The 24,613-nt window shown below is 46.6% G+C and overlaps 1 protein-coding gene and 1 long non-coding RNA gene across 2 annotated transcripts; both read left to right on the forward strand.

Moving 5' to 3' along the window:
• Window positions 1–3,650: 3,650 nt before the first annotated feature.
• Tzn (hydroxyacylglutathione hydrolase tenzing norgay) lies at window positions 3,651–18,034 on the forward strand. The gene is made up of 3 exons (XM_077670697.1): window positions 3,651–3,802; window positions 3,884–4,295; window positions 17,508–18,034. Exons 1-3 carry the CDS (start codon window positions 3,737–3,739, stop codon window positions 17,891–17,893), a joined length of 864 nt encoding a protein of 287 aa, XP_077526823.1. The 5' UTR covers window positions 3,651–3,736; the 3' UTR covers window positions 17,894–18,034.
• Window positions 18,035–22,821: 4,787 nt separating this feature from the next.
• LOC144139286 (uncharacterized) lies at window positions 22,822–23,777 on the forward strand. The gene is made up of 3 exons (XR_013316132.1): window positions 22,822–23,350; window positions 23,450–23,528; window positions 23,634–23,777. It is a non-coding gene; the product is annotated as an uncharacterized LOC144139286 (long non-coding RNA).
• Window positions 23,778–24,613: the final 836 nt, after the last annotated feature.

The following is a 24,613-nucleotide window of genomic DNA, read 5'->3' on the forward strand; positions in this document are numbered from 1 at the left end:
CTACATTCCTTACATCTAACGAATTTTTATTTTCGCCCAAGAACAGCAAAGTTAGAAATAACTCAGTTCGAGGATTCCTGAACTGCTTCACTCGATACGCCGCAGTTAACATCCCAAAATCCGCGCAATTAGGTCATCCTTACCAAGACCTGCACTGTTTACGGCCTCACAGAAGATGTCCTAGCTCGCTGGGCACACTACCGGCGACACCGAAACACGCATTCCACCAGATTGACTTCTCGTTTCCCACACATCATAATATCGCCCACTTCCTAAGAATATGCATCCTGTTCACCATAAGGGTAGGCGAGAAGCAAGAGCCTAAGTTCTCAACAAAAATTCAGGGAAGCTCACACTAACGCGTAAGACTTGAAGTTAGCAAAACTGTACGCTGCGTTGTGCTGCTGAGCACGAGGTCGCGGGTTCGATTCCCGGCCGTGGCGGCCGCTTTTCTGATGGAGGCGAGAAGCAAAAACGCCCGTGTGTACGAGATTTCGGCGCACGTCAAAGATTCCCAGGTGGCCAAAATTAATCCGGAGCCCTCCACTACGCCGCGCCTCATCGCCTGCTTTGCGTCGGCGCGTTAAACCCTACAATCAATCAATCAATCAATCAAAACTGTACGCAACCTTCACGATCATCGCGACGGTTTAAGTACACGATTGCAGCCGATTTGCTTCTTCATTGCTGCCGCGATGACCTTTACTTCCTAATTGTTGCTATAAGTGTGAGCTTCCCCCCATTTGTTTTTGAATTGATAATCATTGGACATCACCTTGGAGGGGAGTACGCTATGACCCGTTTTCTCGTTCCGAACAAGTGTTGCTACGATTACGGCGAAAGCTGGAGTCTTTCTCGCTCCGTGCAGGTGTTGCCACTATTACGGCGAACGCTGGATATTTTTTTGTCGAATCTTGGCCAATCTCCCTAAATGGGTATGCTTGGCTTGAAAAGAGTGCGCCGGGGACGCTGGGCGGTCGTCGTGAGGCACGCACACACGAGCGCTCGGTACTTTCTTGGTTTTTTTTAAATTGCCGGGGGGTTGCCGCAATCTTGGCCAATCTCCCTAAATCGGTGTGCTTGGCTTGACAAACGTGCGGCGGAGACGCTGGGATGTCGCCACGAGGCACGCACACACAAGCGTTCGGCATTTTCTTTGTGTTTTTAACTACCGGGTGGTCGCCGGGAGGCACGCGCGGAAACTGCGGAAACGAAAAATAATGATTTGCTAAAGAGCTTCGCTGTTAAAAAGTATGGGCTTCTGCCCACAGTGGTGTACACAGATGCAGCCACGTACCCCAAAAGACAAGCCATGGTAGCGGTGTGACAACGAAGACGTACCTCGTCGTCGGGGCAACCGTGCCACGAGCCTTACCGCAAAAAGCGGAAGAACTAGCCGTAGCCTCAGCTCTCACACAAACGAAGGCAAATGTCCCCCAAAAGGTCCACGTACCAGGCTGACCCTCCAAGTTCCCAATGGACCCGAAGACGTCCACGAACTCCAATGGCAACTACCCTCGAAATCCTCTTCTCACACTTGACCCTTAGTCCTTTTATTTAAATAACGTTTTCTCTCGGGTCCTCATTTGCTATTCCGTGGGCAGTCCAGGACTGCTCTCACAATAGAAATTATATGGACAAAAAATTATGGAGCTGTTTTCGAGCAGCTCCGAGCAATCCAAAATGAAAAATCAAGGAGAGCTTTTGTCTTTTTTTAAATTCTAAAAACCGCTGGGGTTTTCCGTGTGCCCTCGTAGGTTTTCCAGGGAACGTAGAGCGCATTCGACAGTTGCAGACGACAGAAAACACCTGGATTGCTACACCGGATGTAATGAAAAAATATCCGGTGTAGCAATCAAAAATAGCAAAAATATCAACAAAAATGAGCGGAAGCGGTTTGACCGGTTGGGTAAAAATCAACAAAACTCAAGAAAGGTGATCGGACTAACTGATTCGCGCGCGTCGACGTTGCGCGTGCGTTTTTCGACACCCGCGTCGACAATTCCGCGCCAGCGGCAGCATCTGCCTTGGCTACTATATAGTACACTCTACCAACATTCTCTCAAAGGAAGGAGGCACTAACGCCGCGGCTCTCCATTAGTGGCCTTTAGTACGTGACAGTTTCGGTTTGCGCCATGGACTGCCACGACCTGCTGCGAAGTGCGACGTTAACAATAAGTATAAAGGCGCGGTGAAAAGCCACAATTTCGTTGACTCAGTAAAAGCTCATATTGGCCGTTGCGGAACGTTCGCGGACACGCTCCAATGTACGGAGGCATGTGAAAGGCCCAGCGCGCTGCAACCAGTCATGTGATTCCCTTCGTAGGCCCGGTGTGGCGCGCTCATTGCAATAGGTTGTTTAGACGAAGTATGAAAACCAGCAAAATAAAAGAATGTGTGCATTTTTCTATTACAGCTTCGTCTCGAATCATATATTGTAAGTTTGCGCCCTCTGCAAGCGCAAAGTATCTCGCGAAAGCCACCTTCGCAGACACCCATGGAGGAAATGCAGACACCAAATTCTGTGCCATCTCGAGCGGGGCATCTCGTTACGCTTGTCTCGTTCACGTTGGAGTAAATTTGACGACACGTTTTCAGCGTAGACTGACTAGGTTGCGTTCCAATCGGTGACGTGCATGGTTACTACCATAGAGTAACTCTATGGTTACCACCGTTGAGTCAAATTGAAATTTACGGCAGCAAATGCGGCAGAAATTGCTACTTGAATAATTGAGTAAAAATGAAAAAATAAGGACTACCAAAGTAACCAAACATTGTCGTGTCACATTTTACCAAACCAAAAGATGGTTTCGTCAACTGCCTTATGTGCCAGCTCGGGAAATATAATTCCAAGCGCTACCAAAGCATGATCACTTGGTTTGAGCGTTAAGAACTTCACTGTACACGCTAAATTTTTTTCGTGATTTGCTCACGAGTGCTCTTCGGGTGCGGATTCAGTTAATTTCCGCGAGTATGAAATTTTTTCGTCCACTGCATCCACCATATGTCAGTTCAACATGTACGCGGAAACAGCTGACACGCCAGCTGCAAGCAAGCTGGCAATGAACGGTGAACGCCACAGCCTTTCTTATTACACGTCGAAATATGGGGAAGCTGTCAAGAAGAAACATACAAATTCCGCAACCATGCAGGGTCATTTTGTTTTAAAGCCCTTATGATTCATAAAATCGTCAACAGTTCTTGTACTTCGTAGCAGACGACGTTGACCTCATCCGATTACAGCGCCATTGTGTTCAAAGCGGACAGTGGTGAGCATTTTAAATCTAGTTCTAAAATACTTCTTATGTTTATTTATTGTCGTAGATTTTTAACAACCCACTAAATGTGTGATTGAGGTGCCCGTAGAGGCTTTAAAATTGTTATAAACGTCCGTGGAAACGCTGTCGATTGCAGCGCCTCTACAGCAAAAGCCCCGACAAGCAGAGTAACTCTGCCGACAAGCAGGTTAATACTTAAAAAAAAACACCAAAATACTCTACTCTAAATAATTATTGTAACAAGTAACATATTGCATTGATTTGATATTAGTACTGTGACCGCTGTGACCGTTGCTTTTCGCAACCAATTTTTTTACGCGCACCAGTTGAGCTCAGAAGCTCCACCAGTGTAACAACAGTGCGTAATTTGCGAACAGAGCAGCGCCGTTTTTTTACCTGCAAATTAACGCCGCCTGTGGTGTTGCGCAAGAACTGACAGCAAATCGAATAAACCGCCAATGTCTGTCGCCGCTTTCGCGAAGGGAACGAGCGCTTGGTTTAGTTCCGTTCTCCGGCGCCTAGACGTGAGATTCTTTTCGCTTTTCCTTCCTTTTAACAACGGGGATCTGTTCTAAACGTTGTTCCCGCGGTTCTAACTCCGCCAGGTGCGTCAAGGCCGCACTATGCAGGTGAAGGTTCTGAACGCGCTCGAGGACAACTACATGTATCTGCTGGTGGACAGCGCGAGCAAGGAGGCGGCCGTTGTAGACCCTGTGGAACCGACGAAGGTGCTCGAGGCTGCCGAGAAACTCGGAGCTCGCCTGACGACGGTTCTGACGACGCACCACCACTGGGACCACGCCGGGGGCAACAACCGACTCCTGGAGCTCGCGCCCAATCTGCGCGTGTTCGGCGGCGACGACCGGGTCCCCCGCATCACGGACCATGTAGCCGACGACCAGGAGATCCGAGTCGGCCAACTGACGGTGCGCTGCATGCTGACGCCGTGCCACACGTCGGGCCATGTCTGCTATTACGTGCCGTCCGCCGCCGGCGAGCCACCGGCCGTGTTCACAGGTGCGCATATCCTTCCTCAAACTCGTGAAAATGTATGTGTTTTTGTAGCTGGATTATTGAACCAGGAATTTCCTCTAGCTAGTGATATTCTAGCTAGAAATAGGCAGAATTTCTAGCTAGGAATTCAGCTTCTAGTTCATTTCTAGCTGGATTGAGATTTACTTCCAGCTAGCATTTGTCAGTCTAGGAGAAAAAAAAAAACCCGCAAGCTGGAAATAATCATCTCTAGCTAGACTAAGAATTTTTCTAGTTATGAGCTGTCGATTCCAGCTGGAATATAATAATGTAGTCAGAAATGAAGCCGGAAATTATGATTTATTTCTAGAAATGCTCTTTCGATTTTCCCGGGGGAGTGGGCCGAGCAGGGTTTCGATCCCCCTTGGTTCTGAGACGTATCCAGTTGTACAGCGGGGATTAAAAGATGAACAACGGAGCACACACCGTCCGACGCATGCCGCACCGTCTGCGGCACTGTCAGTAAACTGCGCGCATGCGTAGTTCTTTCAGAGCGCGTTTGAGAGAGTGGCCTACTCTTACGGGCAGTGCTTGATAAAGAAGCGATGTCGGCCATTTATTTTGAGGCGTCTTTTTATGCTCTGTCGCCACTGAGCATCCTGTTATCTGCTTCATTCGGGAGCCAAGCGCGCAGCAGGTTGATTGCAGCTAGCATGATGCCCTTCAACGATCATCCTGCTCAGTGGCCGCACAGCGCAAAAAGGCGCATCAAAATAAACGAACGGTGTCGCTTCTTGACCAAGCATTTCCCATAAATGTAGGCCACACTCGCAAACGCTCTCAAAAAAGTGTGCATGCGTGCAGTTTATTGACTTTGCAGCCAGATGGTGCACACGCATCGGAGGCTGCGCGCTCCGTTGTTCGCATTTCTTTTAATCCCCCCTGTACACTGGCGGGGAATACGTCAGACGTGCCTACAAACACCTGGGGCGGTATTCTCGAGTTTTGTCCCTTTTGCGTCCCTTTCAAAAGTGTACCTTTTGGCGAGTCCTGATTGGCTAAAAGCCAACAACCAGAAGTGACGTAACGCAAGCGCGGCAAACCTACTGTTAGTTTTCCTTCATGCTGTCCACCTCTTAACCGGAAGTTACGTCACGATGAAAGGGACGCAAAAGGGACGTTTTCAAAAGGGACAGTTACGAGAATACCGCCCCTGGTGTAATGCGCAAAGGTGAGCGGTTGCATAACTTGATTAGTGAGGCACATATACCGGAGTCTTTTTGCCGGTCGTTACGCAGCATCACGCTGTTTTGATTGAAATGAAGTGAAACAAACAAACAAAAACAACAAACAAAAAACTTGTTAGATTATGTCAAATTAGGCTTGGCTAGGTTTAGGTTTGGTTTACGTAAGGTTGATTGATTGATTGATTGAAGGGTTAGGTTTAGGTCAGGTGAGATTTGGTTACATTGGAACAGCTTCTTTGGGTACGCGGTACTGCGGAACGACCTTGAAACACTCTCCCCACTCGTAACAAACACTAGAACTAGCGTCACTAAATAAGCTACGCTTTTATTTAGTGACGCTAACTAGAACCGTACTCAAGCTGGGCGTGATTGCACCATAACGTGATACAGAATTAGATCCAGCCAACAAGTGTACACGTAGATATAAACAGGTACTTTTTAATTGGCGCTTCAATGTTCGTTTGCTAGAACACAAATGCGGCATGCTTTTGCTGTAATTAGACACCTGCACAACAGTGAAATGGAGCGCAACATAAACTTATCGTTATGAAGTTACCCCATCAGGAGAACCCTGCACAGCCTTAACTTGCAATACTTGAGCCGTGGTTGTCATTTGTACGAGACTTAATAATGAATGTTTGAAAGTTTAATTATTGCTACAAATGATGGTCACAAAAGCAGGTACAGTACAACCCCCTTGATACGTTCTCGGATCATACAATTTCCCGGTCAGTGCGCTCTCAATTGTGAACACTAAAATTTTCCCGTAGTACATTTCTTACCGGACATTATGCTTTCCTGGACAGTAAGCTTCTCCGCCGAATTTAAAAAAAAAACGTATCAACGAGGCTCTACTTCACATACAGGCGATGGTCGGATTGTTGACTCTACCGGGACCCTTGGCTAATTGTACATAAAAAATACACTGAATGCACCTAAAATAAAATTACATCGTTACACACCTCGTTGCGAAAGAAAAGGAAAAAAAAGAGAGATTCATAACACAGTATGCCAAGTTATCATTGTCAAGATGCAGCATTATACAAAAAACAAAGCAAGGGAATTCTGAGGAAAGTAAACAGACCAAACAAACACCAGCATGAAATGAAATCTCTAGTGAATTTTTAACACAGGAAGTCAGAGAAGACATAAATACAGTAGCTCAGAAGACAGAAAGAAAAGAGAAGAAATTTAACTTGAAATGTATATGGAGTAAACAAATATTTTTCCATCTTTCTCATCTTCTTCGATTGTCAGGATTTCTTACATGCACACCGTACAACCTAGGTAGATAGGTACAGGTGACTGCAAAATGAAATGGACCAAGCAAGCGGGGCCGCGAAAACTGTTGGCGTGACACTTTAGCCCAGTGCCTGTTGTCAGGGTGGCTGAGTGCGCATGCGTGGTCCTTTGCTAGTCAAATCATGCCAATTTTTTTCAATTTCGGCCGCATATCTTCGTTTCTTTTGAGTGTGGCACCCGGCACACCAAGCAAGCAGCAGGATTATTGGCCGGAACTGACAGTCTGTGCGGCACGTGCCGAAACTGTATTGTGAGTTGAGCTTCGAGACAATACGCGCATCAAAAGCTTGTTTATTGTCATTTTATTGCTCACAAGCAGAGTGGCACTGGAGCAAGTCGACGGTTAAGCTTCACGCGTGACTGAATTGTCATCGCCAGTCATTATGGAATGCACAGACAACTAATATCAAGCACTAAAAACACCTGCGATTGTTTATTCAGTTCAGAAAAATGGCATTGGAGGTACCTCGGGTTGCTTACGTTTGCATCCAGGTGATTGTGTGCAAAGCGGTCGTACGATTTCTGGCCCGGGCATGCAGGATTTCCTGTTCATCGCGGACTGCCTTCCGCAGCTCCACAACTGTGCAGCCACAGTCGTTCCGTGTAAAGGGACCCTGCAACACTCTTCGTGCAGTGCAAGTAAACCTGCGCGATGTTTAGATTAGACTTCCAGGAACACCCGAGCCAAATATTACACGTGCACGTGAAGCGGTAAGCGCGCAAATCGCCGTGAAAGACGCGGACAAACCAACCGCTCTCTCTTCAATTCTCCTCATTATGCACCCCTTGCATGGCCTGTGCGGCGTCAATCGGGCCATGGCTGTCCTATTGGCTGTCACTGGTCAACTTCGTGGCCTAAATTCTGGCATTTCCTGTGACGATCAGTCGTCGTCGGCGCTGTGTATGAACCTTTTCTATGTCGGAACCTGTCCGCATGCTTTTGGTGTTTCTTTTGTTTTGAGTGCGTTCTGAGTTTGAGTGACGAACTAAATATTCCACTTTCAACGAGCCCACTCGACAACAAACAATTATTGCTCCAAAAACGCCCTACCAGCCTGAGCGCTTGTTTGCGAGCAGGCCACCATGCCTGCTCTTTTGTGGCACCAGACCGGAAATAGACCCGTCCACGTTGCGGGGAAAAGGATGAAACTCCCCGGCCGGTGACATATCGAAGGCCGCCGAACAGAATGCCGCGCGCAGCCCCCCTCTCCGGGAGAGAGCACGCAGCTTTCGTCGCGTTGTCCGCGGTTGAGTTGAGAGGGAACATTTATGCCCGATTTCTCATTGCGCGTAGTTTCGGTGATAGTGAACGGATTTTCCTAATTATTGCGGGAGTAGATTGCTGGGACAATAGACTTTACCCCAAAATACATTCCGTGTAGTCGATGGTAAGTGTTGCAGGGTCCCTTTAAAGAGCTGGATCTTTGTGATTTCTCCACACATTATAGGTACAGAATTTAAGTCGGCGTCGCACGAAGCCCACTGCAGCCGTCGCACAGCGTGGTACTCTAGCAGAAGGCCTACGGCTCGTGCAGCCAGGATAGGGCTAAAGTCCTGTTGTGAGAGGAAGCACCCTTCTAGGATGTATGGCATGGTCATGAAAATTGCACGGTATTTCGAAACATTGAAAGGGCCCATGAAGATGAAATAGAAGTTTGGCTCGTTAAAAATACAGCTTTGTCGTAACAATGATAAAAATTTTATCGGTATAAAATTTGTAACGTCATTATCACACAAATAATTGCGGAATTACGGGAAACAGACGAAGTAGTGGCAACCCTGCCACTTTCCACGATTTCTTTGTGACGCCGGAAAATCTTGTTTATCTGATCAGGGCTGCTGATCTGAACTGGGTGATTGTAGTGGGGCTTCTAGTTTAGTTTGATTGTATCACTTAAATGCTGTCATTTAGTGAACACACTGATAACTTCGCTTTTAGTGTTGGTCCATATTACACTACTTGTGCGTATATCAGGCCTCCTCGATTATCAGTCCCGGATTGCCCGCGGACTGCCCGAGAAGCGATCCGGTGCTCGTTTTTCGCATGTATTTCTAAGGGGCTTCTGGTCCAAGGGCAGTCCTCTGACTGCCCGTGGACCGTCCAGGACTGGCAAATCGAGGAGGCCCATTATGTCACTGGAGTTGGAAATTGCAAAGTTTTTAAATATTTCTCGTGTTTTCTTGGTTAAAAAAAATGTCTTTCCTAGCTGGGATGGGGCTGAGTGAGTTGCCGTAGGCTTGTTCTTTAAAATGCAACAAAGTTGTAATTTGTCTTCATACCTGTTTTAAAAGCATGAGCAAGTAGAGAAAACGTTCAGCAGCTGAGGTTCAGTGACAACTTTGGTGTTAAATGTGACGCTTACATCCAGTGAGAATGCCTTGTCTCGTCGGTACAAATCCTTACCCCTGGGTGTTGCAACATATGTAGCAGCCGGAACACTCAGACAGGGATGCACTACTGGAATGCGTGGCACGACCCACTGGCAGCTGTTAACGCATTAAGTGCGTAAGGAGCAATGTTTGTTTTTGTGGAACAGAAACACACTTGTGACAAATTCACAGTGAGGAAACAAAGCCTCCAACACGCAAGCATCGTTGCAGCAAACCAAGGTTCAGTTTGCGACACGAAGCCTTCGCAGAAGTACCACGTAGTTGGCATACTGCCCAGTCAGCATAGTTCATTTGGACCCTCATCCCTGGCCAACAGGACTCCTGTCCATGATGTTCACAACCCGTCCATGTGAACATAATGATATGCTTTTCTGTCTCAGGTGTCTCGCCGTGGTGGCTCAGTGGCTAAGGCGTTGCGCTGCTGAGCACAAGGTCGCGGGTTCGATTCCCGGCCGTGGCAGCTGCTTTTCTGATGGAGGCGAAAAGCAAAAACGCACGTGTGTACGAGATTTCGGCGCACGTTAAAGATCCCCAGGTGGTCAAAATTAATCTGGAGCCCTCCACTACGGCGCGCCTCATCGCCTGCGTTGCGTCGGCGCGTTAAACCCTAAAATCAATCAATCTGTCTCAGGTGTAGTGTACTACAATTCTTAAAGGTATTATAATGTATCACGACAAGAAATTTATTAAGTTTTAATGTATGTAATATGTGGTGAAGGACAAGGAACAGGACCTGTGGTTGGAGTTGAAATGGTGTATTCACAACTTGGCCATCAATGAGTCCAAGCAAAACTTCGCACCACACATCTTTAGCTTTATGAGGAGGGTGGAACACAGCGTCGTGTGGCATTTCCCTATTTGTCGTCATCTCTGTACATATTGTCACGGGACCAGTGGACAATGCCCCATGGCGGCATAGCTCGGCATCGAAGACGACGATAAGGACGGCGCGTGCAGACTCAGCGGACTCGGCCATGGCCGCTTGTAAATACTGTAAATAGATCGTTCTACCCCATTACATCGTTCGTCTCATCTATGTCCTGCCGCCGCGTAACATTTTGGTGGAGCATGCGGGGTACAGTCCCATCCCGGCCCCGAGCTTCACCTCGCCACGACTCATGAAGCGGTTCACCCTGGCTCTTGGAAAGCGTCGGCCCACCCCAGCCCCGGTGAGCCATGGACGCGACCATTCCCCAGCCCCGTGTCCCCTGCCCATGCCCCGCCGAGACCAGACGAACTGACCCGCTGAGACCAGGCGTAGAGCCGACAACGTTCCCCCTCCCAGATTTCCGGCGCTTCTCCGAGGGTTTTGGATGCTGCCTCGTGGGGTCGGCGGTGGTCACAGCTGTTCCGGGGCCAGTGCTTATCACGACAGTCACCATCATATGCGACGGCCAGGACTTCACTATATATACTCATCTCATCTCGTCCTCACCGCAGCTATCGACGTCAAAACTTTCCGGCTGTGCGTCGACATCATCGAACTCGCACTGGTTGCTACCGACGGATTCTCCGCGACGGGAAAAGCCTTGCCCCGAAGAAAAATTGAGATACTGGTGCAACAGCTTGTGGATCAAGAGCTACCTGGAGCTACCCGGTTGAGAGGCTCCAATAACAAAGCGGAGCGTCGTACAGGCACATCCAACCACACAGCCCCCGTCTTCTGCAATTGCGCTCTGCCTATCAGCAACCGCGTGCACTACTGCGGCTGGCACTCGAGCGCTGCTAAGACAAGGTCGAGCTGCCGACTCGGACCCTCGCAGGCGAAAAAAATCAACGGCACCGCCTTCGATTCGTATCCCTATGGCCTCGACCGGGACGGTCGTCTTTGCCCGGGGGGGGGTAGTGTCACGGGACCAGTGGAAAATGCCCCATGGCGGCATAGCTCGGCATCGAAGACGACGATGAAGAGGGCGCGTGCAGACTCAGCGGACTCGGCCATGGCCGCTTGTAAATACTGTAAATAGATCGTTCTACCCCATTACATCGTTTGTCTCATCTATGTCCTGCCGCCGCGTAACAATATTATTGTATATACAGTTTGACGACCAATTTTCTTATACGCCTAATTTTTCAGACATGCTTGATTATTCAGACTTTTTCCCGGCACTAGGAGATACCTCATACATTCAGTGTAGTACGCAGCTCAAAATTTCAGACACGCTAGGATGGGCTGTTCGATTTTTCGGACTATCCAAGCGTCAGTCAGGCCGGCTACCACGCATACTGAGGTGTGTCGTCGCCGTCTTGTTTGTTTCCAGCAGCTTTTTGAAAGCTATGTGAGAAAGCTAGATCGCAAATTTGATCTAGAAGGCCGCAAAGTATTGTTGTTCCTATTGTCCGATGCAAGCCGAGCTGATGCAAGCAGTCACAACTCTTTCGTTGGCTTGCGGCGACATGATGACTCTCACCGAAATTCAGGTGGACCTGCTCGCATGGAAGTAAAGCATGGTTCAGAAGCGCATTAATCACTTTTTCCACCCACTCACTCAATCGGTTGTCGACCGTGTATATAGTACACACACGAGTGCATCTGCATGTGCGTTTGTGTTTAGTTATATAAGTATATAAAAGTATACAATTCCAGTATAAATATAATACTATTATATTACAGTACCTCCGGGGAGGACTTAAGGGCACAGGGTAAGCCCTATACTTCCCATGCATTTTTGGCCATTTTGAGGTACATTTTTCTCGGCATCTAATAAAGGTATATACATAACGTATATATCATTTTCTTTCAAATTTTGTGCTCTTTTAACTGTACTAGAAATATGAACATCCTTAAAAATTTCAGTTTTTTATCATTTTTTGTCTGTTAGTACCTAAATTTTGGCATTATTTTAGCATTAAAAATTGTGTAACAAAAAAACTGTGGCGTGCATACTTTCAATTCTAGTACAGCAGGTGTGAAACGTTATGTAGATGACAGGGGAAAAAAATCAGCTCGTTATCGTGAACGATATAGGAAATAATGGTACCTATGTAAGAAAAAACATTGTTTTGAGATAATTGAGTTTAAAGTAAAATAGAGGTTAAAAACAATACTTTTTTGCCAAAAACACCATTGGAGCCATTTATTTAAAAAGCACCAGCTTCATAATCACTGGCAAAGTCATTTTTTTGCTTTTCACCCGGTCGTCTGTCCTTCCTTGACTATTTTGTGCACCATCGTACAGATCTCCTCACAAAGTATTTTGCTTGTGGTCAACCTATTTAAGCGACTTAATGGTGGTGTTGCTTCCAGGTTTTGGTCTGAATGATTTCAAAATGCTGGCTCATGCGTTGCTTCATTATTTAATAAAAGAACAGCATCTAATGTTACAGTCATTAGAGTGTGAAGCCCAAAAAAGATGCTTTTTTGTTCGCAGCTTCCAAGGGCAAATGTGGAAAAAACGTGCAACAGGGTCTTGGGATTGCCCTCACTGAAAAATCAGCTCTGCAATGGTTGCTATGCCATTTCTTAATACAGCTGGTTCCAGAAAAGCATTTTGATCTGAAACTGGAAGTTTTTTGATGAAAAAAAAATGACAATAAACCCTGAGAACATTCTTAAGAGGATGTGGGCACTTACTACATGCTTACGGGAAAACTGCTTTTTAGCGAGAAATAAGACTTTTTAAGGCAAGTGTGAATATGGAAAATGTGCGCAAGGAATTGAACTTCCCTAATTGCGAAGAAAAACAAAAAGTCATTTTTTCAAAATTTTGCCTTACCCTGTGCCCTTAACCCTAACGTTATCCCTAAAACACGACACAAACTAATAGCAGCATTTCTTGTTTCTTTGTGCCAAGAAGGAAAGTTGATTCATTTGGACCAGCCCTCGTCATTGTACCGTTAGCGGCAACCCAAAGTTGGTTACTGCAAAATTCTTCCAAAGTTCTCATTCGTAAGCTCGATAAGGCTAAAAGCACTCAAGGGGGTGGTGCTCACATGCCGTTTTTGCGCAGTGAAAGCGATATCCACCGTAGCCTCTAGCAGAAGGTCACAAGATTAGGTATGTGTGCACTTGACCAGCAGCCACTTATCAATGACTTTTGTGTGGTGTGCGGTCAAGTTGTCAGGCAGATATTTTCCCTAGTGTATGCACCTCATCTTGCATGCTTTTGCAGGCGGCTCTTGATAGATATTGCAATCTGGGCCAGGATGCGCCTACTTGCACGTGTTTATCACAGCTTCCTAACAGTGCAGTGGAAGTGCACTATATTGTGCTGTTTTGAGATAGGAGTCTACGCCTTAGAACTGGGTACCCATGTGCTTTAAGGCCATTTGCTTTATGTAGTTTTATGTGCCAGTAATATATAATAATTATTGTTGTAACACATTTCTTGATTTGTTGTAAACACACGAGATACATGACAAGTCAGCCCAAGCCAAGGAGGCTTTCGGGCTGTACCTTGCCATCAGTTTTAGGGATGTTATAAACTACAGGAACAACATTTATTTATTCATTCACAATACCCCTAAAGGCCCCCGTGAGGGGGTATTACAAGGGGGGTTCATAGCACACATATTGTATTAGTGCAATAAAAGGAAGGGTAAAAATAAAACAAAAAGAAGCAGGAGTGTTCAAATGAATACACACTGTAAGCTTGAAAAAAGTGATAATGCAAAATTCAATACATGATAGCAAAAAAAAACAGGAATATGATACAAATGGTTTAAATTCAAGCACGACACTATGTGCCATCTATCAGCACAACAACAAAAAAGAAAATACAGAGCAAAAACAAAAATGTTCAGTGCACGTTTTGAAGGACGGAAAAGAAAAACCCAAAAATGAGAGCAAAGCGTTAGGTTAGCTCTTGAATCAGTTCCCAGAATTTTGGGTTGTCATTTTGAGAGGCGATTTGAGATGGCAGATTATTCCATTTGACTATGATACGTGGAATGAAAGACCAAGCAAAATCAGATGAGTGACAATTTATGCGTCTAACTTTGTAGGAGTGGTCTCGGTGAGGGAAAATGACGGGAGGTGGCTCGAAGAAATCATCGTGAAGTGACGCGTGGTGATAAAGCTTATGGAACAGTGATAGCCGGGAAAGGTGGCTGCGATGTGCGAGATCAGGTAGTTCAGTGCGACATTTTAGTGCTGTGACACTAGAATGAGGTGAGTAGTCTGAATGTATGAAACGAGCAGCACGGTTTTGCAGAGATTCAATATCAGTTATGATGTATGCCTGATGGGGATCCCCAATGGCTGATGCATATTCAATTTTAGGACGTATTAGTGTAGTAAAGGCAAGTTTGTGAATGTCAGAAGGATCATGTTTAAAGGAACACTGACACCAACTTTCGGCGTCATTATTATTGCACAGTTCGCTTCCTCCACTCAAAAGAATACCCTGGCTGAAATATGAGTGGCCCGCGACGCGAAGAACATAGTTCAATTGGATCTCATTTATTGCGCCGACGGAGCAGCGCGCGGAGCGGCACTCAGCAAATGGGCATCAGCGTGACATCACCCTGTGAAGCCAAAAGAAGTGACGCGACAGCGCTCGTCAAAAACTCGTGACGTCACTTCACGCAACTTCACGCAACACAGTCTCAAGCGGGCGTCGGTGACGTCCGCACAAAGCGGTGAGGTCAGGCCGGGATTCTGTCATATGCGCCGTTTGGGATGAAAGTGCGGGTATTTGAAACAATTGATTTTCAGGCCGTTCAATGTAATTAACTATCACGCGCTGAAGTATTTGAAGTGCTGTTTCATGTTCGACAGACCATTAAGCATCGATAAACGTAATGAAAGTGTAACATAAAATTTTCGTGTCAGTGCTCCTTTAAGGTTATACTTTAGAAAACCAAAAGAGTGATTAGCAGAAGCCAGGGTGTGCTTTTGTGATCATGCCATGACTGAATGGGTTGTAGATGAATTTCTTGGTATTTTAAGTGCAGACGAGGTCAATGGCACTGTTATTGAGCGCGTAGGAGGTAGGAAAGGGGGAGGCGATTAGTGAAGGGCATATACTTAGTTTTACAATGGTTTATGGTCATTAGCCAAGATCAGCACCATGCATTGATACCGTTAAGATCAGTTTGCAAAGCTTTACGGTCATTATCACAAGAAATTATTTGGTAAATCGCACATTCATCAGCAAAAAATTCTTATTTCGGAGGAGACACAGGAGATAAAAAGAAATACAGTAAATCAAGGTCCAATGCGTGTATGCAGAGATACTTACAAAGAAAAAGTATCAAGCAGTATCAGAAAAAGGTCCTTTAAGTACAATTTGAGAGCACGTTTTGACAAAAAATAAATAAATACCAGTGGACATGCAATTAAATACATGAGGAACATAATAATTATGCACAAAATGCCCAAATTGGGTGTAATGTTGGGTATGCAACACAAGGAATGCAGCCTGAGTTGTCTTGTAGGCACGAAAGGAAGCAACACGTTCCTTCAGAAACGACGATGATTAAGAATATTGATACGACAGGCCACATTTGATAGCATCGATTCCATGTATGATTGTAGTACATGCTTTAGCAAAGAGTAGTACATGCTTTAGCAAAACACAGTCGGGCGGCATAAGTTGGAACGCCTGACAAACCACTGGTAGCTACTTGAAGACCAAGCCTCAATAATGTTATGTAATAACTATAGGTCAAGAATGAGAACAAACTGTTGACGTTTAGTTAACATGCTTTACCTTGGCTGTAACCCATACCGAATTTTTCAGTCATCCGTCTGGTTCCCCAGCTTCAATGGTTGAAGACTGTACATCACTTCTGTTTGTACGTTGTTTCGTGCTTTAAATTTACCGGAATTTAAGATAAAGCGGTGGGTGGTGAATGAAAATTTTTGAACAACAGTGATTTACTGGTCACTTGTCTGATTGAGGGGCTTAAGTTTCTGTGGCCACAGGTTTTTCTTATACTGCCATTTTGGCGGCCAGTTTACTGATAGGGATGAAGCTCATTCACATTATTTCTTGCATTTTATTACAGTTTAATATCCCCGTTTGGTCTGGGTAATTGAGGGTGTTATTAATACAGCGTTTAACCACCCGAAATCACATTTGGGGGCAGCGCCTTCTCGCAGTGTACTCGCTTAACATCGTACTCCATCTTCAGCTTAAACCCGTGCTCAGTCAGCATGGTTTTCATACATGAATTTGAGCACAAATGAAAGTGAGGGAGTGTACTCTTGAGCACCTGATGGCACTGAGGACATTGCATTAGCACTGAAAGACAGCGCACAAGATATTGCTTGTATTCACTGGCGAGGCGCGCATGCAGGCAACCGTGTGAGTTCGCCGTCACCGGTTACGTCGAGCTCCGCAGGATGGCGGTATTTGTCCATGCTGAGCACATGACTGTGTTGCACGTTAACGAACTCTGTCTCACCGAACACAAAGTATTGCCTCGATTCCACTGTGAGTGCGATTAATAACATCTCTGTTGACGCCACCATTGAGAATCGGGTTGAAACGGAGCAGACGACGCACGCCAGTGTCTTTTTTTTCTTCGGCGTGCGGGCGCAGTGGCCCAACTACGGCCATGTCCGTGGCGCTGGCCGTTTCCAGAGTTGCCAAGCGAAGAAATTCACAGCTAAACTTTTCAACGAATACCACCTATAAACATATGGGATAAATGCCAGACATCAACTGATTTTTACTGTCTAGTGTTCTTCTAACATTCTATGTCTACGTATATATCTAGCGTTCTATGTCTAGCATATGTCCCGTGAATTTCTATCCTGTGTACCCTCTTTCAGCATGGATAAAATGTCCGTGGTATCAAGTAACCTATTACCCCAACTTTCCGTCATTAAAGAGACAGACAAGGGATTTTTGTGGAGTATACGCTCTCTATTCCATATGAAAGGGCATCACTTAAAACAAATTTAACCGAAACAGTTTCCTGATAAAGCTCCAGAACATTTCAGACCGGAATATTTAGATCTACCAGTCTTTTGTATGCTGCCAAAACGAACGCTGGCAACCATGATATCGAGCCGTGTGGCAACATACTTTTAACGGTACGTGAGATGAAAGAGGTATGGAGAAACTTGTCCCCAGCTGAAATAGCAATAAAATGTAATCTTTCCTATTCCTTTATGCGGCTTTTGAATCGTGCATTGAAGCTGACAGATGTCTGTATACGTTTGTGATGTCATGTTTAGACACTACATGGCACCACCTTTCAGATTTTAGAGAGTTTCGTGGCAAATTAAAATGATTTCCACCAATTAATATAGAAATTCATAAAACGTTGGCTTTCATATGAGCTAGAGGACATGGGTTTCGCAAGATTCGGTTGTCTGTCCCTTTAATACCTCATCACTTCTGCTCTCGGGACTCTTCCCGTGCAGGTGACACGATGTTCATCGCCGGCTGCGGCAAGTTCTTCGAAGGCACGGCGGACCAGATGTACCGGGCCCTGGTGGAGCGTCTGGCCACGCTCCCGGACAACACGCGTGTCTTCTGCGGCCACGAGTACACCGTGAACAACCTGCTGTTTGCGGCCACTGTGGAGCCCAATAACAAAGCAGTGGCCGACAAGCTGGCCTGGGCTCGCGACTGCCGGTCTCGCAAGGAGCCCACCGTGCCGTCGACCATTGCCGAAGAGCGCAGCTTCAACCCGTTCGTCCGCTGCAACGAGCCCAGCGTGCACAAGCACGCCCATCTGGACGACCCGGTCTCCACCATGGCTTTCCTGCGTAAAGAGAAAGACCACTTCCGCCCGCCCACGGCCTGACAATGTCTTTGACGAGTCTGCACCTCGTGTTAGGCCAAAGTATTTCATTTTTGAACTTGCACTTGCTGTGCGGTGCGAGTTTTGCTGAGTGCAAACAATGATACTTGCGCCAGTGTAGCTAGTACAGCCAAAAAATTAAATACGGATGGCTACCTACTTGTGCATTTCCTTTCCATCCCTCCCTGGGCTTTGTTAGTGAATTCTGTAATACCGTTTCGCTGTTGCTTGACTCTTTGTGCCCATGGCGTGGTGACGCCTTTGTGGGATTTGTATCTTGTGCTAGACCCAACTTTTTTTTTTTTTTTTTTTGAAACCTGTACTGGCTGTGCGGTGCAATTTTTGCTGAGTGCCAGCAAAGGCGGTGATAATCGTACCAGTGTAGCTAGTATAGGCAAAAAATTAAATACAAGCAGCTACCTACTTGTACATTTGCCTTCTACCCTTCCTTTGTTTCATTAGTGTTTTCAAATACAGTTTTGTTTCCCCATGTCGTCTCGTGGCTTTTTTGTTTTACAGTTTGGGCCGTTAGTGCGATTACATGGGAAATGTTGATGTCATCGCACTTTTTGTCCTCACATCACGTAACATGAGGGGGAGCGCGTGCTTTGTGGGTGGGGGGGCAAAGATGTTGCGTAGTTGGGACTGCATGCAACAGTTGTAATTCTGTATGTGACAGTTAGCTGATGCTGGCCTGCATTACACGTCACCGTTGTTTATTCTTTATGCCAGTTGGTTGGTCGGTCCCTGGAAATGAACAACTTACAGAAATTTGCGGAAACTTTGGCCTCTCTGTCACCCAATCAGCCAGAAAAGTTACTGATGACTCTGCCCGCTACCGCGTCACTGACTCACTGACAATTCCTAAGTCCCTGGTTAGCCACCAGTGTGACCAAGCATCACATTGTTACGTGTGGGTCACCAACCATTGCTAGTGTAGAGGGAAAAATACTCAGGAAGGTCCCTGACGTCACATTTTGTGAAGCTGTGCTCCGCCACCTTACGGTGTCCACAGAACCCACTGCTTTTTCCTACGCCCCTCTGCTGTGCCTCGGCTTCTTCCCTGCCACTTCCAAACAGCACCGATCAGGCACTCGAATGCCGATTGAACCGGCAATCTTTCTCTATCGGACTCAATCGGAAGCCTGCGAACTCTATCAGAAGTCACAGACTTCCACAACAAGGCCGTTCCGTGGACGTTTTTGTGTACAGAGTACGCCCAAATATGACGTGGGTTCAGCCGTGCTTGCTGCAATGCACTGGGAATACTAGGGGCCTCTCCTAGGTATTCCTCCTTCCATGAGTGTCCCACTAGTGGATACCCATGGATCGCCAGTCCAATATTCTGTTCCCACATAGGTCCCTAGACGCACCCGGCTCCCTGTACTGGTTTGTTTAGAGCGCTCCTGTTTTGAGCAAAAGCTAAAACCACTCAGCCGTTCATCCTTGTGACCTAAGGGTAGCTTCACAGGTTTAGGTGCGACTGGCCTGGATTCGAGCTGCAGCAGTTCTAATTTTTTTTTCCCTCAAAAATGCAGGGAGCTGATTACCACGCCTCTTCCCGTCCTTTTGCCCAATATGTGTTTAATCCTCCTCAGAAACCGTATTTGCTGTAAAGTTTTCTTTTTAGCTCAATTCTACGCATTATTTTTGTAGGTAAGTGTGGTTTGGTACCCTTTACATTGGTTGAGGGGCGGGGCGCGGCACTTCAATACGTTCAATTAATGTTTTGCAGCGCACCATGAGCGTCTAGATTGTACTTATCTCGGAACGGAATACTGCGTCACTGGCGGTTCGCGGGATCCAGTAAGCACACTGAAAAGGGAAGGAGAGGAGAGCAGTAAGGAATGGCAGGAGGAGACTATTATGAGGGCGTTGAAGGAAAAAGACGGGGAGAGGGAAGTAGAGAAGAGAGAGAGTAAACTTAATTAGAGCAAGAAAAAGCCAAGTGGTCGGTTTCCTCAGTCCAGGACCCTGTTGGAGCGTCCAGCCGTCTCAGCCTGGTGAATCAGCCGAAGTGGTTCTTCGACGCTCGATCTGGCCAGTTCTCCCTCCCACTGCTCAACCGAGGGGTAGTGAAATCTCGATATAACGAACTTCAGGGGACCGCGGAAAATTGCTCTTTATTCTGAAAGGTCGTTGTAGCAAAAATCGCAAAATTTAAGACAGCAAAAAATATTTCGATGCCTAAAATGACCTGCCTGTAGGGCAGTGCATCCTTGAAGTCATTTTTCACAAAAAGCACAAGTGATCATGAAAAAATGCACGTTTATTTAAAGTAGTTGGCAATTTGGTTCTGGTGCGTGCAACACAGGCTTCCTAGCACGAAGGACTCGAACTCTTCCACATTCCTGTGGACTGAATCTGCAGCCGTGCGGTTTTTCCCCGGAAATCTGCGGAGATTTCTTATGCTGTCCAGCACATCCGCAGTCGTCACGTGCTCGTCGCAGTCTTCGAGTGCTGCCGCTGCATTCTCGGATCGAGGCATCGTCGTTCATACCGTCCTCGCTGCCTTCTTCATCCTGAACGCTCACGCTCTGGAGATTGTTGTCAGCTCCGGTGATGTCCGTAAAGTTCTATCACGCCACCCGAGCAGCGGCGGAACGAGAAAAAAAAATTGGCCGCGTATCTGCTCCTTTTGTAGGAAATGTCGACAAAAGACGATAGTCTTTATCGACCTTTGCCAAGTATATGCCTCCCTTCGCTTTCCCGCTCACCTATCATGTTGTTACTTTGGCGTCGCGCTCCTCTCAAGGTGAAGACGACAAAGATTTGCTTAAATAATTTGAAATTTACCGCGTTCCACCGCTCCAGGCCCGGTGTCTCGATGCCAACGCTGCCGTACGGCGGAGACGCGCGTGAATCGAGGACTTCAGCGTTTATAAAACCACGTTGCCCTACTCCACATGCGTTCCAAGCAGAACGTGGAACCTATCTAGTGGAACTTTCCGTAACTGTTGCCGGTTGATTTCTTAAAATGGCGCCAGAAGCTATAGGGGCGCGGGCGACAGCAGGCGACAGCGGAGGGATTTTTTCCTGCAGTTGATGAAGTATTTAATTTCGCAAAAATCAAGCATGTCTGATTTTTATAAAGGAACACTGCAAATATCACTTCTGTATCAATTTGTTGTCTTATATTTCCGTAATGTTTTGTTCTTCTTCAACAATGTTGACAAGTATGAGCATTACACCGGACTTAAGACGGGTAGATTTAGCTGTGACTATATAAGACTATTGCGCAGGCCCTCTGTTACTTTGGCCGGGTGGCTGAATCGAGTCACAGACATACAGAAAGACCAGAATTTCTGGGTTTTAGTAGCCCAAGATAGACTATCGTCTTTAAAATTTCCGGTGGTGCGCGAATAGCGCGGCAGCGGCTTCGTCGGTTACAGAAGCAGCCCGACTAAATGGCTGAACCAATTAAAACAAATGGAATTCGACTCAACATGCCATATGAAGACTATCTATAAGCATGGAGGAGCAAAGCAAAAAGCAGTGCAAACACTTGCCCGCGCCGTTGCAGTCGGTATTCTTACATATGGAGCCCAATCTTACACATTGAATTGTACCCAACGACGCGCTCTTAATGTCCTTCAGAATGCGACTCTTCGTACAATCACTGGCTTACCACCCCAGCCGAAAAAAACCATTGGCCGACCAATTGGTCCAATTGGCCACCCAATGGGTCCAAACGGAATCCCAATGGGGCCAAATGGAAACCCAATGGGCCAATTGGACCTATTGGAGCGATCCGAATTGGGCCCATTGGCTCGATTAGGATGGCCAGTTGGCCCAATTGGGCCAGTTGGCCCAATTGGACCCATTGGCTCCAACCATAAAGTTAATACAGTCGAACACGGATATATCGAACTCCAAGGGGATCGCGAAATAGTTCGATATATGAAAAATTCGATATAAAAAATATGGGCTCTGAGACCTCACCTATGGCGGACGATCACTTACCGATCGTCGCATTCAAGAATGACAACTAATTCCACACTCACGATGCAACAGGACGCTTTATTTCTGTGAAAAAAAAAAAGAATCGCTGATCTTGGCCTGCTTCTTCGTCCTGGAAATGAAATTAAAAACGCTGGTCTCGATCTTCTCGAGGCTGCACAACTAGAAAATTCCAGCAGTACGATGCGCTTTCGCACACCATGCACAACACGCTCGCAAAAGAAGAACAGCGCGCACGTACCACAAGAACTTTGAAGGTAACAATTCCAAGGCTCTCTGACCGGACTCCAACAAAGCGCTCGCGATGGTCATCTCCGAAAGAAACAGTGATCTCCGAAAGGTGCGGGACAACTCGCCAAACAGCAGCAACAGCAGCAAAATGCAAAAGAAGGAGGAGGCCGCCAGCCAGCGCCTTCGTTCCCTCTTCCCTTTCCGGAGACGACATCGGGGGAAGATGTCGTCTCGGGAAGCCGGGGAACGTACGTATCTTTTTCGGCAAGCCGGGGACGTACGCAGCCGCAAAAAAAAAAAAAAGGACGTCCGCAGTCGGGGCATCCCTACCTCGCACTGTCACATTTTCTGAGCGTTCGGGATTGTGTGCCTAGAGAGATTTAGCATACCGGGCTCCGTCAGCTAACGCTACGGCGGCCGGTAGCGGGGCCCGAGCTGTCCGGTAGGGGGGATTAGTTCCGCGAGCCAGCCTTCGCCATGCCCGCGCATTCCTCCACATCCTCCTCAACCTCAATCGGGGGTGCAGCGACCGCCGAAGAGCACCTTCCAGCTTGCGCGGCGTTCGATATACCCAATGTCGGGAAAAATACTGTTCGATATAAACGTACGAATTCCTATCTTTTACACAGAATTTTCAAGGGGATAATTTAGGAGTTCGATATAGACAATAATTCGATATACCCGTGTTCGATATATCCGTGTTCGACTGTACTACTGACTGCTCCAACATGATGTACCGATTGGGGAGCCATTTTGGATAGTATTTGGATAGTATTCAATTACGACAACCATTTGCTGAAATTTAATTCTCTCTCTCACCCTTAATTTGAAACCTTCAGAAATGTTCAAAACTTCAACCTTTACAAATGTATATTTATGAGGCAATTAATTTTGATATTACAATCAGCGATTCAAGATAAAGTTCTCAAAAAAACAACAAGCAAACACTAAAGAAAACTTTCCGACACGAGTAGCCAAATTGTTTTGAAATAAAACCATGATCCAATCCAATCGAATCCAATCCATAGACGTACAGTGGATAAGTGGTATTCAACGTGGTGCTGGTGGTGTATACGTAGTGTAGCCGTGTTGGTCGGTTGCACACGCAGTCTTCTCTGACTGTGCATTGCATTGGAAATGTAAAGTGGTCTGCAAGAGTGTGAGAAGTGGCGACGATGATGTCGCACACCCAAAGCAGTGTGTTTCGAGATGCATCTTTACGCTGAACGCCGCTAAGCCTCGCACCGAAGGAAGAGTGCCTCTGTTTATGTGAGTAACATAGCTGGTTCAGTTTTCCTTGCCAATTTCACTCCTCATAGCGTGAGCGGTATTATTAAGAATTAATTTGTCTGCCTAAATGTATTTCAGGGCTGTTCATGTTACGATTGACGGGTTCACGACATCGCCACGCAACGGAGTTCGCCATGCATGGGACGTTGTTGAAGAGGTGAGCTCACGCCACTCAACATTTCAGTGCCTTGTTGTTTGAATGCGCGAAACTGCGGTTCGCGCATTAAACCCATTGTTCGCTTTTGCCACTCACTTTGTGAAGGTCCAGCCAGCCTGCGGCGAGCGGAGCACGGCATGGACAATGGCCTGTGGAAAATTGCTTAAAAGACGAACTAGTCTGCATGCTGTGTATACAAACAGAGAAATAAAGATATTCATCCATTCCAAGAGTTGTATTTGTGATACAGGTAACCAACACACTGCAGCGGCAGCTCAGATGGAGTGGCTGCAGCAATGGGATAGAACCAACTAAAAGTGCAACAAGTTGGCGGCCAATGGGAAGACCTATTGGCGGTCCAATTGGCCGGCCAATAGGTCGCCCAATTGGCCGGCCAATGGGTGCCTAATACATCATTGGCCGACCATTTGGCTGACCATTTGGCCGACCCATTGGAATTCCAATTGGTCGGCCAATGGTTTTTTTCAGCTGGGACGCCATACAAAAATCTCTAACCTCCAATCTGCGGCTGCCCTTCCACCAATTTAAAAAAATATTCAAGAGGAAATCGACCAATACAACTTCAAGCGGAAACTTGCCCATCAAGGTGCCATACTCACGGCCTGGGATAAGCAAGATCACATCCCCTTACCTGATTTTCCGATGCCTATTCCTCCATGGCAACGACCTCTCCTGACCGAACCAACAACAACTCACCCCATCATCCGCACAACGGCCATTCCTAGACAAAAACGTTGTCAGAGGCTATTCAGCACAAAACAACCCGACGAAATCGACATTTATACTGATGCCAGCCTGACATCACCAAATGTTGGAACTGCCTGGGTTTCCCCAGATGACCGAACCATTATAGGAACCCGACACTCCAAAATTCCTGTAACACCCACGGAAGCGGAACTACTCGCCATTACCCATGCTCTTGACTACTTGATGTACGACCACCATCAACCTATACCAAAAAAGATCAGAATATTAACCGATTGCTACGAAGCATTTCAAGAACTTCGACGACCATTTTCAACGCACCCTTCCGTAAACCAAATTATCCGGCAAACAATGACCAT

The sequence above is a fragment of the Haemaphysalis longicornis genome, unplaced genomic scaffold (genome assembly GCF_048455015.1).
Source record: "Haemaphysalis longicornis isolate Haplotype H1 unplaced genomic scaffold, Haemaphysalis longicornis Haplotype H1 scaffold_5, whole genome shotgun sequence".
In the NCBI taxonomy this organism is placed as follows: Eukaryota; Metazoa; Arthropoda; class Arachnida; order Ixodida; family Ixodidae; genus Haemaphysalis; species Haemaphysalis longicornis.